This window comes from Callithrix jacchus, chromosome 3, assembly GCF_049354715.1.
Source record: "Callithrix jacchus isolate 240 chromosome 3, calJac240_pri, whole genome shotgun sequence".
Lineage (NCBI taxonomy): Eukaryota > Metazoa > Chordata > Mammalia > Primates > Cebidae > Callithrix > Callithrix jacchus.
The window spans coordinates 192659313-192678347 of record NC_133504.1 but is presented as its reverse complement, the minus strand read 5'-3'; the positions used below and the strand labels follow the sequence as shown (position 1 = coordinate 192678347).

General features: G+C 51.1%; 1 protein-coding gene and 3 long non-coding RNA genes across 4 annotated transcripts in view; 2 read left to right on the top strand and 2 right to left on the bottom strand.

Annotated features, from left to right (window-relative positions):
- Positions 1–247: 247 nt before the first annotated feature.
- LOC144581855 (uncharacterized) lies at positions 248–8002 on the bottom strand. The gene is made up of 2 exons (XR_013533245.1): positions 7564–8002; positions 248–967 (listed from the first exon to the last, which is right to left on the bottom strand). It is a non-coding gene; the product is annotated as an uncharacterized LOC144581855 (long non-coding RNA).
- On the bottom strand, positions 3881–5781 carry TMEM271 (transmembrane protein 271). The gene has a single exon (XM_035294420.3). The coding sequence runs from the start codon at positions 5148–5150 to the stop codon at positions 4023–4025; it is 1128 nt and encodes a 375-aa protein (XP_035150311.1). The 5' UTR covers positions 5151–5781; the 3' UTR covers positions 3881–4022.
- The window catches only part of LOC128931653 (uncharacterized), a 26592-nt gene continuing 15204 nt past the window's right edge, over positions 7648–19035 (top strand). The window contains exons 1-2 of the long non-coding RNA XR_013533243.1: positions 7648–7831; positions 8020–8133. This is a non-coding gene — a long non-coding RNA (uncharacterized LOC128931653). The remainder of the gene's footprint in view (positions 7832–8019; positions 8134–19035) is intronic.
- Positions 8619–14293, top strand: LOC144581854 (uncharacterized). The gene is made up of 2 exons (XR_013533244.1): positions 8619–8877; positions 8969–14293. It is a non-coding gene; the product is annotated as an uncharacterized LOC144581854 (long non-coding RNA).

Below are 19035 nucleotides of genomic sequence, written 5' to 3'. Positions count from 1 at the left end.
ATGTATGCATACATGCACAAGCACGAGCGTGCACCTATCTGTGTATGTGCAGGTGCACTGTGTGTGTGCATGTGTGTGAGCACGTGTTGATATATGCATGTATGCACACATGCACACGCACGAGCGTGCACCCATGAGTGCATATATACATTCATGGCTTCCCCCTAAACTGCATCAGGACACCAACAGGAGTAAAAATGTTCATCACCTTCAGTCTGATATTCACAAGAAACGAGCGTCTGACCAATTTTTAGAGTTAAATGATTGTTTAATTGAATTTTCAGTCAAAAATCTCAGTTGTGTGGTTCAAATGCATGTCACCAAGGGCAGAACACCTGCTCTGACCAAGGAAGGGTGTTCAGCCTCAGATATCGGAGGCCCTGGGATCTCCCATTCATTGACCCTAAAACACATGGCTTGCTTGGTGACCACGCTGTCCATTCGGCACACGACATCATGTGTTACCTCTGCTAAGTTATCCCTCAAAGTCAACACCTAGCCAGCCACATGAGCTGCGAGCTCCTACTGCTGAGCCAAATCACAGCCTTGTGTTTAAAACAGTAACTTACAAACTCAGCATTTTGCCACGTAAAAATGTTAAATTTTGTTTAATTCTTTATCTCATTGTCATAATAAACTCTTTGCAGGGAAGCAGAATAAGACTCATTTTTAGAAAGGTCCAAGAACTGGCCGGGTGTGGTGGCTCATGCCTGTAATCTCAGCACTTTGGGAGGCTGAGGCGGTCGGATCACCTGAGGTCAGAAGTTTGAGACCAGCCTGGCCAACATGGTGAAACCCTGTCTCTACTAAAAATACAAAATTAGTTGGGCGTGGGGGTTCATGTCTGTAACCCTAGCTACTTGGAAGGCTGAGGGAGGAGAATCGCTTGAATCCAGGAGGCAGAGGTTGCGGTGAGCCAAGATCATGCCACTGCATTCCAGCCTGGGCCACAAGAGTGAGACTCCGTCTAAAAAAAGAGAGAGAGAGAGAGAGAGATAGAAAGATCCGAGAACTGGTATTATTTTGCAAGTAGCACAAAGAACCCACTCTCAACCATTAACTTCCAGTTTTAAAAAGGTAGGATGAACACGCACGACATTGCTGCTGTGAGCTGGATAACCTCAGCGTTCAGTGCCACAACAGTAACCAGTAAGTCAGTGGTAACTAGGAAGGAAGGCTGATGTCTTCATGATGGTCCACTCATTTCCCTGAGAATTGATCTTTGGGGCAATTTGAGTTTAGGAGTATGTGGGATTCTATTTCCTCTGGTAAACTTTAAAAAAATCAAACCTGGGTATTCCACATCAGTACGTGAACACCTATGACAGTGGAGCTAAGAATAGTCCTGGAGCTAGGGACACTCAATCTTAAAACAACTCATCTAACTTTCTGGTCACATGGAAAAGGCCAGTTTGCCCCAGCTGGGTCTTTGTGCACTCCTGGATTTTCCTGCTACCCAGGCCAGGGAGGTGCACATGGGGACAAGACGGTGTGCATGCAGGGACAGGACAGGTGTGCATGCAGTGACAAGAGCGTGAGCACACAGTGACAGGAGCGTGTGCATGCAGTGACAGGATGGTGAGCACGCAGTGACAGGAGGTTGTGCATGCAGTGCAGGGTGGGTGTGCATGCAGGGACAGGAGGGCGTGCCCAAGGGCACAGGAGGGTGTGCAACCTGCTCCTGGCTGTGGCCTCTGCCCCCAACTATGTTCTGCCTTCCGTTTTGTCCCAAGAAGCGCCTGACACTTTAGAGAGGTCACTGATTTTGATCACAAATTTGAAGGACTCATAAGGCATCTAACATTTTAAGCTGTACAAAACAATTAAGACTAAACACCTTGGAAAACAAAAAGCACCACACAGGAGGCTTGACTTTTTGCATCTGTGCTGCCCATGCATTTGCTCCTGCCAGGGCAGTGCCTGGCAGCCTTCTGTAGGGAGTCACCAAGTGCCCACCCCCAGGGATATCCACCTGGCTGCCCCTGCTGTGTAGCTCTGGAAGGCTGGTCTTGCAGCCACCTGAGAGGCCTCTGCTTAGGAAGCAGAAGGCCCCTGGCTATGCCGTGCTGACTGGATGCAGGCTGGCAGAGGGAAGGATCTTAAAAGTCACACTGCGCTGACAGCGATCACAGTTTTGCTTAGGTTGATGACTGCTGGGCTGGTTGTCCTGAGGCAGGAGAGGACTGGGCTGTGAGGACAACAGGGACCAATCAGGTCATGTCTTCTGTCTGGCTAGGCCTCCTTTCTCACTCTACCACTCGGGGATGCCTATTATGGGCCAGTATCTGAAGAGGCCTGAGGATGAAAACCTAGGAAACTGGCTGTGAGTGATTCTTTGTCCTCCAGCAACACCCACATAGCAAGGAGAGGACACTGGCCTGAGCTTTGCAGTGACTGAGCAGACGTCGGCAGGGACAGGTTTGCCAGCTCTGGAGATCAGCCCCCTGAATGGTGACAGGTCTCACTTCTCATCATGGAAATGGAGCTGGAGCCTCCTCCCTCTTGTGGCCTCTGCTGCAGCAGGGCAGCCCAGCCAGGTGCCAGCTGGGACAGGCCTTGGTCACCAGGGGTACAGGGAGCTCTGGCTTTGGGCAACTAGGGGCTGAGGAGTGGCCTCACTCCAGAGCCTGCACCTGAAAACTATGCTCCATCCTTAAATTTGGCTACTTTTTCACAGCTATAAGTAGACTTCTGTACACAATACACATATTACACGTGGTTTCTGTAGCTTCTCTCTCCTATCTGCTCTGAGCTGGCACTCACCCCGCAGAGCACCGGCTGCCTCTGCTCCCCCAGCAGGAGGTACACATCTTTTCCACCAGGCTGTGGCTCTGCTCCCAGCTGCTCAGGGTCAGCAGCTGCCTGCCCGGCGCCACAATTCCAGCATGTGGGATCACCTTTTCCCAAGACTTGGAGCTGGCCTGGCTCCCAGCCAACCCACCAGACAGACGGAAACACACTCCACCAGCATACGGAACGCATTTCATATCATGTGTGAAAATACTCACACACATATCCTGATCATTTAAAAGTATGACCTTCACATCAGTTAAGGCTATTATGGGGTATATTTTAAATGAAATGCTATCATACTCAAAATTACCAGATTAATGAGTTAACAGGAAATTTATCTAGGCCAGAAAAACTATGACTGATTTTCCAAAATAGGATTAGATTGTTCATATGTATTAACCAAAAATAAGCTCTGCTTTGCAGTCGAAACCACACAACCAGTTTCCAAAAAGAAAACTGTATGGGACGTGGTATCAGTGTCTCTGCACACACAGGAAGTTAGCTTCAGAAAGAGGTTGGATCCAGTCAACTAGCTAGCAGAATACAACTGTTCAAACTCAACATTTGTCCGCCAAAGGCAACCGTTTCCCCCACGCTGACCTGTGTGTACACATCCTCTAATTCCAATTCGATGCATAATCTCCAATAACATAGCAATTAATTTAATAAAGGAACTCACCAATTTTAAATTGCAATAAATTTACCAAACATTTTCACTGTTTATGGAGAGCTTTACAGTAAGAAAGTATCAACAAAAGCAGGCACATCCGTGTACAAAGTGTTGCTGTTGGGTGTTTTCACTTCTTCTTTCCTGAATTACCAGCTGCTTTGCGTCTCTGTCCTGTCGGCGGCGCGCTCTTCCTCCGCTGGAAGTCGCCGTCCCGGGGCGGGCGCTCGCTCCGTCCCCCTCGCCTCGGACCACCAGGCAGAGCCGCCCCCAGGGTTTGGACTTGCCAAGAAAAGTGCGGTTGGGCCAGTCAAGCCCAAACATTTATTGTAAACTTGGAAATGGAATCCAGATATGAACGACACAGATAAGAAGAGAAACCTTCCCGATACAGAAATGGTCACACCGGGGACCCCCTCCTGTGGTCACGGAGCCCCGCAGAGGGGCCACGTGGAAGAGGCGGCGCCCCTGAGGCCTGGCCCAGGCCCCCGTCCCCGCCGCCCGTCCTCCCTCGCCGCGGGGGTCCTGAGCGGGGCGCAGGGTGGGGGTCCGTCCCGCGGGCTCAGCAGGCCGCCCGGCTGGTCTCCCAGGGCCGCGGCGTCTCGCAGGGCGGCCGGCAGCAGTAGGGGTAGGAGGCGTTGAGGTCGGGGTCCGAGGGCGCGTACCCCGGCAGCTCCACCGACGGGTGCCCCCCGCAGCGCACCTCCGCGCCCGCCTCGTCCAGCGCGTGGAGGACGCCCACGTTGATGTAGGAGACCGCGTGGTGCGCCGCGAAGCCCGCGCAGTCCCCGGGGGCGGCCAGGTCCGAGTCCTCCGGGGACAGGATGGAGGCCTCGCTCGGCCGGGGCTGCAGCCGCCGCCCCCGCCGGCCCCGCCGGCCCCGGCGCGCCCGAGAGGCGGACGGCTGCGCGCGGAGCCCAGAGCCACCGCGGGGCCGCGCCAGGGCCCGGCCTCCCCTCCGCCGTCCGCGCCGACCGCGCCGGGCCTGAGACGACCGGTAGTTCTTGACCAGCAGGAGGCTGAGCAGGCCCAGCAGGCACTCGAGCGAGTTGAAGACGGTGGAGAGCACCAGGCCGCGCTGGTAGTCCTTGAGCTGCCGGCACTTGGCGGACGTGGCGCTGTCCAGGGTGCTGCGGGAGCGCGGGGCGCCGGGGGCCGCGCCGGGGGCCGAACCCGGGGCCGCGCCGGGTGGGGCCGAGCCGGACGCCCGCGGGGGCAGGCAGTAGTGCGAGTACTTGCGCTCCACCAGCGACACCGTGTCGCCGTCGATCACTGCGCCCGCGAAGGCGCTGAGGACCCCGAGCATGAAGACCAGGACGCCGAGCAGGAGCAGGTTCTGGCTGCTCACGGGGCCCGGGGCCCCGGCCGCGGCCCCCGGCTCGCCCGGAGCGGCCTCGGCAGCTCCCGCGGAGGCCGCGGGGACCCCCAGACCCGGGCCCGGCTCCGGCCCCGCGAGGGGCGCGTCCCGGGGCCCGCAGCAGAGCAGGGCGGCGCCGAGCAGCGAGAGGCCGGCGGCCAGCAGCAGCCCTGAGTAGAAGGCGCCGGCGGCGGCCCCCAGGCGGAACGGCTCCCCGCGCAGCTCCGAGCCCAGCGAGAAGCACTTGAGGCCGACGGCGGCGGCGCTGAGCGCGCAGGCGAGCAGGAGGCAGGAGGAGAGCGCGGCGCAGGCCCCGCGGACGCTCCACTTCATCCTCCGCGCCCGAGCCGGCCCGCACCCCGCGCGCCCGCCGCCGCCCGCCGCCGCCCCCGCCGCCTGCGCCTCCTCCCGGCGCCGCGCGGCCGGACCGCCGGCCTCCTCCTCATCCTCCCGCGTCCTCCGGGGCCCGCGCCGCCGCCGCCGGAGCCCGCATCCTCCGCCTCCCGCCGCCGCCGCCGCCGCCGCCGCGACCCCGCGCCGGGAACGGATGCGGCGCCGAGGACCGCAGGGCGCGCGCGCCCCCTCCCCAGCCCGCGGCGCCCCTCCCAGGACGCTCCCCCCCCGCCCCCCCACCCCGCCCGCCGCCCCGCGCGCCTAGCCCTGGCGCCGCCCTTCCCCGCGTCCGGCAGCCCCCGCCGCCCCCGGGACGCCCCTCCGCCACCTCCTCCGGGACCGGGGCCCCAGGCCGCGTCTCTCCTCCCTCCTTCCCTGTCCGCGCCCCTCTCCGGCGCGGGCCGCTGCGGGAACGCCGCCCTCCACCCCCAGCTTTCTCTTTCTCTCTCTCTCTCTCTCTCTCTCTCTCTCTCTCTCTCTCCTCCCCGCTCGGACCCCCTGGGCCCCACCCCCAGCGCTCCCCACCGCTCGGCGCCCCTGCGTCTGCGCTCCCCTGCCTCCCCTATCCGCTGGGTCTGGGCCGCACTTCCCACCCACCCGCCTGTCAGCGGCCTGTGGAAGTTATGGGGGTGCAGGGAGCAGGGAGAGAGGAGCTCTTGTGCTATGGGGGAGTGGGTATGCGGGAGAGCCTGGGTAAAGAAGGGGAAAGGGGGAGCCTGGGAGAGGAGGGAGGAAAGGAGGAGAGCTCGGGTGCTGGGGTGGGGGGACAGAGCCCGGGGAGGGAGGGGAGGGGGTGGGTGCTGGGGGGAAGGAGCGGGGTGGAGGGGGACAAGTGCTGGAGGGGAAGGAACCCAGGGGAGGGAGAAGCAGAAAAGCCCGGGTGCTGGGGGCGGAAGGAGCCCAGAGAGGAAGGGGAAGGAGGGCCTGGGTGCTTGTGGGTGCTGGGGGGAGAAGGAGACCGGGGAGGGAGAGGGAGGGGACCGGGTGTTTGGCGGGGGGGTGGGGGGCGCGAGCGGGGAAGAGTTCAGGGCATGGGGGAGGGAGCCGGGTGCTGGGGAGGAGGAAGGAGCCGGGGGAGGGAGAGGGAGGAGTGAGCCAGGGAGGGGGTTGTCCAAGGGATGGGGACGGTCAGGGTCTCTGGGAAGTGCTGACGTGTGCCCGCGTGCGGTGTGTTGCTTGTGGGCGCGTGTGCGGTGTGTAGTGTGTTTCGTGTGTGGTATGTGCGTGTGCGCGCGCGTGTGTGCGGGTGGGCCGTGTGCGTGTGCGCGCGGTTCGGGATGAGCAGGGGCGCTGACTTTTAGGACTAGCCATTTGAACCAAGCTGGAGGTGACGTCTTAGGCAAAACGGTGGATGAGTCTCGCTTGGTTTTAGTCTACAAAGCGCTTCTGGATCAGACAGGAATTTTCCCCAGACGCGGGTGCACGTGAATTAATTCATCAGAAGGCGGTTCACGGCCTGAGTGAGGGGGACGAGGGCGGCAAATTCCTCCGCCTCATTCCTACCCTGACGATTCAAGGTGGGTGAGAGGAAGGCCGGGGTGGCTGGTGGGTGGGGTGGGAGAAGGTCACCTCTCCGGCTTCTCTGGGCCCTCCAGCCTCTTCCTGAGAGGAGCTCGCCTCAGCCCCTTGGTTGGGGGAGTGGGGGCGTCTCCGGAAGGGCCTCGGCCCAGCAGCTGGGTCTGCACTCCTGGTCCCTTCCAGTACGTTTCTGCTGCGGTGGCAGCGAGGCTGGGGAGCCGATGACTCACCCTCCTGGCTAATTGCAGCGTTAAATAACTTTGCGCCGGATTCGGTGGCTGCAGCCAGGGAAGGCGCTCCGGGCGCGGGGGAGGTGCAGGTTCGCGCCGAGATTGCACCTCGGTCCGGGTCACAACCTTAGCAAGTTCTGGCCTGTGGAGCCCTCGCCTAGAGCGCACAGCTTCAAGGCCCTGAAGGGCACGGCGTGTCCCGTGGTGCCTGGTGGACCGGGGCAGAGCCCCCAGAGGCCCTGTCTGAAGGAAGCGGCACCCACAGGTTTCAGGCAGTGCGGGCGCAGGCCCCTCGCCCACCTTCACGGAAACCATCTGCCCATGTGAATCTATGCGAAGGCCCTTCCTGCGCTCCCTGGACATGTGCGTGGGATTTACTTCAACGGCGATAGCTGCGAGGGGGACGAGCATGTTTCACTGTATTTTTAGCAAAGAGTGCAGATTTTAGAACCTCGCGAACGGTCCTGCGTCCCTGCACGAGGACTCGCCAGAGCAGTAGGAATAGTGACCCTTCCTTTGCATCGATGGTGCACAGGTTTTCAAAGGACAGTGTGTAAATCGGCTTGTATAATAATCGTGGCACCCACGCGAGCGAGCAGACTTACCATGAGCTGACTTCCACTGATTATTTCAGTTTCCAGGGAAACGAGGTTTGCAGCCACCTCCGGTGAGGGCGGGGCGGCCTCTCCATTCCCAATGCGGGGAGGCTGCTGCAGCCACAATGATTCGGCTTTGAAGGAGGAAGTGAACTGATGGGGCCTCATCCTCCCCCCTCTCTGAAGGTTGGGGATGGAAAGATGGGGCTGTGCCCTCTGAGGGCAGGGAGAAATAGCTTGGAGGGGGTTCTGCCATCAGAAGTCCCATAGGAGGCAGGTCAGTCCTACAGAATTTCTCTCCCAATCTGGCCTCTAGTCGCCTCGATGCCTCCCCGGCCCCTCACTAGACGCCCCCATCCCACTGACGCCTGCTCCTGCCACGGGCCCTTTGCACCTGCGGCTGCTGCAGCCTAGGTGTGTTGCCTCTCCACATCCCCACCCGGTGTCTGCCTTCACATTTCACAGGTGCTCGCTTCACCCCACGTAGGAGTAACTCAGTGCTGAGGGATCCCACTGCCCTCCAGGTGCCGCTCCGAATGCTCCACACAGCTTTTCATTCAGTCCTTGCAGCATGCTAAGGTAGGCGGCCCCACTGTCCTCACAGGCTTCCCAGGCATGAGCCAGTGACTGGTGCACTGCCTCCCTGCCCTCCCCTGCCGGGGCAGACGGTCCTCCATAACAGCCAGGACTTCCCTGTGGTCCAAAGGTGTGTGTCCCTGCCAGACTGGGAGCTCAGTGCACTGCAGTCCTGTCCAGCTACCCTCTCCCCCACCCCCACCCCATCAGGATCTGGCTTTGCCCCAGCTGTGTGGAATGAATGCATGAACAAATGAGTGGGTGGGTGGCTCAACTTGTGACAGGGCAGAAAAGTCTGCTGGTTCTGCTTAGAGGTGCTTGGACCAGGCGAGGTTCACCAGGCAGGCAGACAGGCCCCCATCTCTGTGTTGCGGGTGGGGAAGGGACTCTGTGAAGGCGGGCGAATGCCCCAGCAGCAGGAATATCAAGAGCAGAGGCCCTGGAGGAGACCCCCTGGAGCTGGCGCACAGAAAAGTCCGCAGGTAGGAGGGGCAGAGGGCGATACCATCGGGCAGCAGGTGCCCACCCAGAAGGTCTTTGAGCCCTGCTGGGAAGTTCAGGCTTTACCCTGCAGATAAGGGATGAGTCCCTGCCTGGTGTGTCTGGAAGGAGCCCTGCCACTGGGGAGCAGTGCTTGGGGGAGAAGCACCCCACTCCATGGCCGCCCATCATGGTGCAATCACAGGTTTGCCTGCGAATCTCCCCTGCCGCCTCCCATCACTTCCCGAGGCTCTGCAGATGGTCAGAGTGAGTGACATTGGGTTGGCAGAGAGGGGAGGGCAGTCTGCGGCCACAGTCCTGTGCGCACAGGGACCCTTCAACAGCCCTTCTGTCTCAGGGTTGGCCTCTGCACTTGAGCTGGGTTCTGACACTTAAAACCAGAAGTGGAATTGGAAGCAGACGCAGGCATATGTAGAACGCTGATTCCGTTGCTTTCTGGCAGAATCCCATTTCCCAGGCCCACCTGTGAAACCTCCTCCGGACCCTTGACCCCACTCCATGAGGGGACCTCAGGAAGCTGCAGGCTTGTCTGGTGATTTTCGGGGCCCAGGGCTCAGGGCTCAGGGAGGGGCACCCTCCTCAGAAAGAAGCACCACACTCATGAGAAATGACTTTGATAGGTTGTTGGAGAAGAGCAGTTATTTTAAAAATCACAGAGCCCATCATGTGCCAGCACATTCACACAGGGCATGTAATCCCTGCAGCCACCACTGTGCTGGGGCCGCGTCCTCTCCTGACGACAAGAAACTGAAGCCCTGAGACGGTGTCAAAAACACTCCTGAGGTTTTTTCTGATTACAACAGGTGTTAATCCAAGAATATTTTTCCTAACAACTGTAAATCTTATTTTAATATTTACATATTTATGAGCATTTAAAATGCAGTCTCCTAGAATTCTGACTTCAATTAATTTGGCTGATTCTAATTATTTTTACTAATTTGTTTATCACTTCACTTTTTAGCACTTTGGTTTTTTTGACATGGAGTCTTGCTGTCCCCCGGGCTGGAGTGCAGTGGTGTGATCTCGCCTCAATGCAACCTCCACCTCCCAGGTTCAAGTGATTCTCCTGCTTCAGCCTCCAGAGTAGCTGGGACTACAGGCACCTGCCACCATACCTAGCTAATTTTTGTATTTTTTAGTGGCGATGGGGTTTTACATGTTGGCCAGGCTGGTCTCAAACTCCTGACTTCAGATGATCCGCCCATGTCAGCCTCCCAAAGTGCTGGGATTACAGGCGTGAGCCACCGTGCCTGACCTCTTTTTAGTACTTTTATCCTTTATTTTTTTAACTACCTACATACCCAACATTTTAAATTATTAATCTTCGCCCTCTCTTCTCCAAGAACAATCACTATTGATCTTCCACTGACGCATCTCTGTGTAACTGCACAGCTGGTGATCGATCAAAAGAACTTACTGGGAAAACCACAGCCGATGAGTTCTTGGAGACACAATAATGCACCTTAATGATCAGCTTAAAAGCTTTTGTCTTGTGAAATGTAATGGATCCACAGAAACATCATAAAGTATACATGTAATAGCCTAATGACTTATAAATGGATATCTGTGTACTTCCCACCCAAAAAACAAGAATATGGCAGAATCTGAGTACACAATCCACACAGCCTCCCTCCCACCAGAGCTTCTGCTGAGTTCATGTGAGATCACTTTCTGGTATTTTTTTTTTATACTTCACCTTGACATGCATCCCTACCCGTTCTACTTTGATTTTGCCTGGTTTGTGAACTTTACATTAATGGAATCATATCTGGCTTCTTTCATTCAACTCTGTGTCTGCGAAATGGCTCCATGTTGCATGCAACGGGGGCGATTCATCGCTGGTCACTGATTCACTCCATGAACACGACACAGTTTATTATCCACTTCGCTGCCGATGAACATTCGTTTCTAGTTTGGGACCATGATGAATAAATTGTGAACCTTCTTATTTGTGTGCCCTGATGTACTTGGACGTGCATTTTGTGGTATGTACTTAGCGAAATTGCTGGCTCATGAGTATACCTATCTTCGGGTGTTACTTTGTGTGCCTTTTATATTGAGATACAATTTATGTGCAATAGCGATCATTCATGTTAAGTGTACAACTCAGTGAGTTTAGACAACTGTACACCTTGGTACGGGTCACCACTGCCGAGGTGACCCAGCACTGTCCCAACTCTCCCCCAGCTCCCTTTGCAGGCGTCCTCTCCCTCCATTCTGAGGACAGGCAACTGTGACCCGCTTTCTTAGTATGGAAAGTCGCAGACATAGACTCATGCAGCGCAGAGTCTTTCGTGTCAGGCTTCCTTCAGCCGGCAAAACGCTTGGAGACCTTTCCATGTTGCTGCATGAATCAATGGATGGCTTGTTTTCGTCGCCGAATAGAATCCCACCGTTTGTTTACTTGTCCGTGAAATAATGGACATTTGGTGTTTTTCCATCTGAGATTGTTATGAATAATGCTGCTCTTGTCATTGGAGGACAAGTCTTCTGTGAACATCTGTTTTCACTTCTGTTGGGTACGTCCTTAGAAGTGGTATTGCTGGATTTTATCGAAAGTTAATATTTAACTTTCAAGAAACTAACAGACTGTTTTCCAGCATGGCTGCACCATTTTGCATTCCCAGACGAAGGAGTGAAGCTCCTGAAGCCCCACGCCCTCACCAGCCCACGCTGTTGTCAGCCTTAACCATGCTGACGGTTCTGGTGGGCTTTCAGTGGTATCTCACTGTTTTAATTTGCATTACCTTGACGACTAACAGTGTTGAGCCTTTCATGTATCTCTGGTAAAGAGTCTATTCAAATCCTTTGCTAATTTTTTTTTTTGAGACGGAGTTTCGCTCTTGCTACCCAGGCTGGAGTGCAATGGCGCGATCTCGGCTCACCGCAACCTCCGCCTCCTGGGTTCAGGCAATTCTCCTGCCTCAGCCTCCTGAGTAGCTGGGATTACAGGCACGCACCACCATGCGCAGCTAATTTTTTGTATTTTTAGTAGAGACGGGGTTTCACCATGTCGACCAGGATGGTCTCAATCTCTCGACCTCGTGATCCACCTGCTGCCTCGGCCTCCCAAAGTGCTGGGATTACAGGCTTGAGCCACCGCGCCCAGCCTCCTTTGTCAATTTTTAAAAAGTTGGGTTGTCTTCTTGTAATTGAGTAATAAGAATTCCTTATATGTTCTGAACATAAGTCACTTATAGGATAATGTTTTGCAAGTATTCTCTCCGGTGGCTTTGACCTACCTTCTCATCTTCTTATCAGCGTCTTTTAAAAAGCAAAACTTTTCCATTGCGATGACATCCAGTTATTACTTTTTTCTTTTGTGGTTTTTGTGTACTATTTTGGAAATAATTGTCAAACCAAGATTACAAATATTTTCTTGTCTTTTGGAAGTTTCATGGTGGTAGCACGTAAGTGTACATCTGTGATCCACTTTAATTAATTTTTGCATGTGGTGTGATAGAACAGTCAAGGTTTTTATTTTTGCACATGGATATCCAGTTTTTCCAGTACCAAAATTTGAGGCCGGATGTAGTGGCTTAAGCCTGTAATCCAAGCACTTTAGAGGCTAAGACCGGCGGATCATCTGAGGTCAGGAGTTCAAGACCAGCCTGACCAACATGGTGAAACCCCGTCTTTAAAAAAAAAAGAATTCTCCAGTCCAGTACCAAAATTTGAAAATAATCACCATGATCATTAACTTACCTTGGTGCTTTTATTGAAAATCAGTTGACTGGAAAATGTGGATTGATTTCTAGCGTCTCAGATCTGACCCATTGACTTATATATCTTTTTTCTTTTTATGAAGTCTCACTCTTCTTGCTCAGGCTGAAGTGCAGTGGCACAATCTCGGTTCACTGCAACCTCCACCTCCCGGGTTCAAGCGATTCTCCTGTCAGCCTCCTGAATAGTTGGGATTAGCCACCATGCCCGGCTAATTTTTTTTATTTTTAGTAGAGACAGGGTTTCACCATGTTGGTCAGGGTGGTCTTGAACTCCTGACCTTGTGATCTGCCCACCTTGGCCTCCCAAAGTGCTGGGATTACAGGTGTGAGCCACCGCGCCCACCATGTCTGTTCTTATTCGAACACCACAGTATCTGGATTGTTGTAGCTCCAAAGTGAATGCTGGAATCAGGTAATGTAAGTCCTCCGACATTTTTCCTCTTTTTCAAAATCATTTGCCTGTTTTAAGTCCTTTGCATTTCCATACAGATTTTAGACTCAGCTTGTCAATTTCTGCCGGAAAATGTTCGTCAGGATTTCGATTGACATTGTATTGAACATACATCTTAATTTGGGATCAATAGTATGTTAGCAATATTGAATCTCCTACAGTTATTTAGTCTTCACTGAGTTATCTCACCAATATTTTGTGGTTTTCAGTGCACAGGCTTTGCATACATTTTGTTAAATTTTCCTATAAGGATTTCATTTTTTAATATTTTTTATTTTGTGTTACTTTAAAGAAATGAGGCACCCCCGTTATTGTGTGTGTGTGTGTGTGTGTGTGTTTTCTTTCTTTTTTTTTTTTTAATAGGCGGTCTCACCATATTGTCCAGGCTGGTCTTGAACTCCTGGGCTCAAGCAATCCTTCCACTTCAGCTTCCCAAAGTGCTGGGATTACAGGCAGGAGCCACCACACCCGGCCAGATACTCTCATTAGAATTTTGTGTCTATTCTTATTTCTTTAGAGTAAAATTTACTTTAATAAATGTTACCATACACATATATAGTATTAATATAAAATTGTTACTAGTACATATAAATGCAATTCATATATAGTATTAATATAAAATTGTTTGTTACTGGTACATATAAATGCAATTCATATATAGTATTAATATAAAATTGTTACTAGTACATATAAATGCAATTCATATATAGTATTAATATAAAATTGTTACTAGTACATATAAATGCAATTCATATATGGTATTAATATAAAATTGTTTGTTACTAGTACATATAAATGCAATTAACGTTTTAGATTGCCCCCTTACCCTGTGACCTTGCTGAATTCACTAATTCTAGCAGCTGCTTTTGTGTATTTGGTAAGATTTTTCTACATAGAAAATCATGCCACAGGTAAAGAGAACCCATTTTACTGCTTCCTTTTCAAACTGCATGCTTTTTTTTCTTGCTTTATTGCATTGGCTAGGTCCTTATGTGTAAGAAAGAATAGAAATAATGAGAGTAAACACCCTTGCCCTGTTTCGTGTCTTAGAGGGAAACTGTCTGGCCTTTCACCCTCAAGTATAATGTTAGCTGTCATTGTTTTGTAGACGCCTTTTATCAGGTGAGATCTGTTTCTATCTTGTTGAGTGTTTCTATCATGAACAGTTGATGAGTCTTGTCAAATGCTTTTTTCCCTATCTGTTGAGGTTATAATATGGTTATTTTCTTTTATAGCCTGTTAGTATGATGAATTGCACTTACTGAGTTTCAAATGTCCAACCAAGCCTGTACTCCCGAGATGAAGCCCACTTGGTCACATGTATGATTATTTTGATATATAATGGATCTGATTTGCTGTTCTTTTGTTGAGGATTTTTATGTTTAAGTTAATGAGGATACTAGTTGTAGTTTTATTTTCTCGTAATGTTTTTTGTCTTTGTTTAGTGTCAGAGAAATGCTGACTTCATAAAGTGAGCTTGGAAGCACTCCCTTGTTTTCTCTTTTCTGTAAAATAGTTGTATAGAATTGGTATTCTTTCTTCCTGTTTAGCAGAATTCACCTGCAAAGCCACCTGGGGTTGAAGTCTTCTTTGGGGATGGCTTTAACTATAAATTCAATTCTTGTAACAGATTTAGGGCTATTAAGGTTATATAATTTTTTTCGTGAATGAGCTTTAGTGTCCTGTGTTTCTCAAGGAATTTTCCATTTTATTTAATCTTTTAGATTTATTGGCATAAGGTTGTCCCAATATCTCCTTAGACGTTGTGACTTTTACTGTACATAAAACATGCCTCAATAAAGCTGAAAAAATAAAATGTAAAAAAATCCCTTTGGGTAGGGCACAGTAGCTCATGACTGTAATCCCAGCACTTTGGGAGGCTGAGGCAGGTGAATCACCTGAGGTCAGGAGTTCAAGACCAGCCTGGCCAACATGTCAAAACCCCACCTCTATTAAAAATACAAAAATTAGCCAGGCATGGTGACAGTGACTGTAATCCCAGCTACTTGGGAGGCTGAGGCAGGAGAATCACTTGAACCCAGGAGGCAGAGGTTGCAGTGAACCAGGATCGTGCACTATACTCCAGCCTGGGAAACAATATCGAGACTCCATCTCAAAAAAAAAAAAAAGAATCCTTTTTTATTCATTTTTATCTGTGGGATCTGTAGCGAAGTCCCCTCTTTCATTTCCAATATTGGTAATTCATGTTTTGTTTGTTTGTTTGTTTGTTTGTTCGTTTGTTTTTTGAGACTGAGTCTTGCTCTGTCACCAGGCTGGAGTGCAATGGTGCAATCACGGCTCACTACAACCTCCGCCTCCCAGGTTCAAGTGATTCTCCTCTCACTCAGCCTCCTGAGTAGCTGGGATTATAGGCGCGCACCACCACACCCAGCTAATTTTTGTATTTTTAGTAGAGATGGGGTTTCACCATGTTGGCCAGGATGGTCTTGATCTCGTGACCTTGTGATCCGCCCACCTCACCCTCACAAAGTGCTGCGATAACAGGCGTGAGCCACTGCGCCCGGCCTCATGTATTCTCAATTTGGCTACAGATTTATCAGTGTTATTGATAATTTCAAAAAATTCGCTTTTGGTTTCATTCATATCTATATTTTGTTTTCTGCTCTCTTTTTTGGTTATTATTTCCTTTTTCTGCCTCCTTTGGCTTAGTTTTCCCTTCTTTTCCTGGCTCTCATTTGAGACCTTTCTTATTTTCTTATATAATTGTTAATGCTATAAATTTTGCTTTAAACATTTCCTTAATTATATTCCACAATTTTCCTTATGTTACGTTTTCACTATTATTCTGGTAAAAATATTTTCTAGTGATATTTGTGATTTCTTGACTCTTTGGTGTTTCGAGGTGAGTTAATTTCTGGACATCTGGGGTCCTTGCTAGATGAGTGGTTGTGGCAGATTTCTAATTTATTACTGTCTGGAAACACTCTAAGATGTCGATCTTTTGAAATCTGCTGAGACAAGCATGTGGTCTGTCTTGACGAATGTCTCACGTAGGGCGGAAAGAGTGTGCGTTCTGGACTTGTTGGTGATTCTGTTCTCTAAATGTCAAGTTCAGTGGTGCCGTTTGAATCTTCTGTATACCTTTTTCTTTTTGTCTACTCGTTCTGTTACTGAGAACAGCGAGTTAAATCTCCAGCTATGATCGTACATTGTCTATTTTCCTTTTGATTTTGTTAGATTCTGTTATATATTTTGGCATACTGTTATTAGATGTGTATATGCTTGTAATTGTATATTTCTATTGTACTGAACAGGAACTATCCTTTTTGTCTCTTAATACTCATTCTATTGAAGAACAATTTGTGTGCGATTGATACAGTACTACGGGCCATGTGCAGCGGCTCACGCCTGTAATCCCAGCACTTTGAGAAGCTGAGGCAGGAGGAATGCTTGAGGCCAGGAGTTTGAGACCAGCCTGGGCAACATAGTGACACCATCTCTACCAAAAAAAAAAAGAAAAAAGTTTAGGAAATCTGCCAAGCATAATGATATGTGCCTGTAGTTCTACATAGAAGGCTGCAGCCGGAGGGTCACTTGAACTGTAACCAGAGGTTACAGTGAACTCTGATCACAGCACTGCACTCCAGGCTGGACGACAGAACAAGGCCCTGTCTTAACACACACACACACACACACACACACACACACACACAGACATACACATATCACCACACACACCACCACACACACATACAAACACACACACACCAACACACACACACAACCACACACCACCACACATACACACACCAACACACACAACCACACATACAAACACACACACAACCACACACACCAACACACACACACAACCACACACCACCACACATACAAACACACACACACCAACACACACACAACCACACATACAAACACACACACACCAACACACACACAACCACACACACCAACACACACACACCACCACACATACAAACACACACACCAACACACACCAACACACACACAACCACACATACAAACACACACAACACACAAACACACACAACCACATACACACACCACACACACAAACACACACACACACACACACCCTCAGCGAGGACAGCTTTCTTATGCTAGCTGTTTGCATGGTGTATAATCTTGAAGACAACATAAGGTTGGTTCTTGCTTTCTTTTCTTTTTTTTTTTTTTTTTTTGAGACGGAGTTTCGCTCTTGTTACCCAGGCTGCAGTGCAATGGCGCGATCTCGGCTCACCGCAACCTCCGCCTCCTGGGTTCAGGCAATTCTCCTGCCTCAGCCTCCTGAGTAGCTGGGATTACAGGCACGCGCCACCATGCCCAGCTCATTTTTTGTATTTTTGGTAGAGACGGGGTTTCACCATGTTGACCAGGATGGTCTCGATCTCTTGACCTCGTGATCCACCCGCCTCGGCCTCCCAAAGTGCTGGGATTACAGGCGTGAGCCCCCACACCCGGCCTGGTTCTTGCTTTCTTAAAAGCAGTCTGACCATTTGTGCCTTTTGCTTGGCGTACTTCATGTTTGATACATGCTCTTCTCTGTCTCATCTATGTTTTGTTCCTCAGTTTATTCTTTCTTGCCTTCATATTCATTCATTAATGTTATATTTTCTTTGGATATATTTGTCCAAATTATATTCGTTAGTGGAAGTAAATTTTCATATCATTATTTTATCCATTAATACTGAGCTGCACTGTTTGTTCAAATTTACACCCACATCCGTTTCTTAATTACCTTTTTCAATCTTTTAACTTTTGTTTTTTAAAATTTTATGTCTCTCTAAATTTTCTGGTTATATCCATTCCATCTCCTTCTACATATTCTTATTTTATAAATGGTGGGCAGCAGGCCTGCCCATAGATGTGGCGCAAAGGAGAAAGCCGGCTTCCTGAGAGGTGAGAGGAGGCTCATCCCTGTTGCTTGGCTCTGCACCTGCTCCTCCAGCAGCCTGAATCCATTTCTTACCATCCAGTCTTCACCCTCAGCAACCCAGTTGGAGCCACTCAAGACCCATGAGCAAACGGATGACCATCATTACTCCAGGGTGGGCAGCAGCTTCGAACAAGGTGGCCTTGTGATTCCTGGTCACAGCCACCTGCTGCCCTAAGAGGAACGACTCACCTCAAATCTAGATTCCACCATGCATGGCCATCAAACATGAGGCCATCTGGGGACATGTCATGGGGACTGGGTGGATATAAGTCACATTTCTAGCTACCTTTGGATAACCTTTCTGTGTTTGATGAAAGGTGGTACCCAGCTTCTGGACTTGGAGTTTGGAATTCGGTTTCTAGCCTCCCTGAAACATGCTTAGGACACAGGCTTGGAAGACGGAGCAGCAAGGAAGCAGCGTCTCAGCGTCACATGCTGCAGAGAGGGGCAGCATTTGGTGTCTTTGGAGGCCGACTTCTCAGCAGAGGATCACTGTGCCTGAGGCCACAGTGCCCAGAGGTGCTGGGTGGGGCGGGGAATATGGTAACCGGGAAACAGCCCTGAGCAGAGTTCCTACCCCTCCTAGCCGGGTAGCGAGGATTCAGGAGTTTGCAGAACTCTGCCTGACTCTGTGCTCAGGCGTGGTCTGGGCAGTGTCTTCACATCATCGGCAAAGGCACCTGGGCTTTCTCCTGTTGGTCCTGGGTGACTCCCTCCATCATCCCTCCACGCATGGGTCCTTCTTGTCATCTGCCTGCGCCGTCTACATCAGGCTGGGGCCACGCAGGCCTGACTGAGCATGGTGAGATCTAGAAGTTATGCCTCATTCAGTGAATGTTCTTTAGATGCTTGTTCAATATTTATTTGGTAAGAAGTGGGTAAAAGTTTCCCCCGATAAAGACCTTACACGTTCTCAGTAACCTTATGTACCGGCTGTCCTTTTGCTCACACCTTTGAGCTTTTCTCGCTGTGCTAGTCAGCGTTCTCTAGAGGGACAGGATGAGTAGGATAGACGCATCTGTGAAGGGGGTTTCTGAGGAGAACTGACTCACACGATCACAAGGTGAGGTCCCAGGATACGCAGTCTGCGAGCTGAGGCGCCAGGAAGCCGCCCGAGACCCAAAACCTCAACAGCAGGGACGCCGACAGCGCAGCTGTGTCTGTGGCCGAAGCTGACAAACCACCGGTGTGAGTCCAAGAGCCCCACAGCTGAGGAACTTGGAGTCCGAGGTCGGAGAGCAGGAAGCATCCCGCACGGGAGAAAGACAGAGGCTGGGAGACTCAGCCAGTCC

Excerpts from the sequence above, each read along its gene's own strand:
- TMEM271 (XM_035294420.3), bottom strand. The coding sequence starts at position 5,150 with ATGAAGTGGAGCGTCCGCGGGGCCTGCGCCGCGCTCTCCTCCTGCCTC.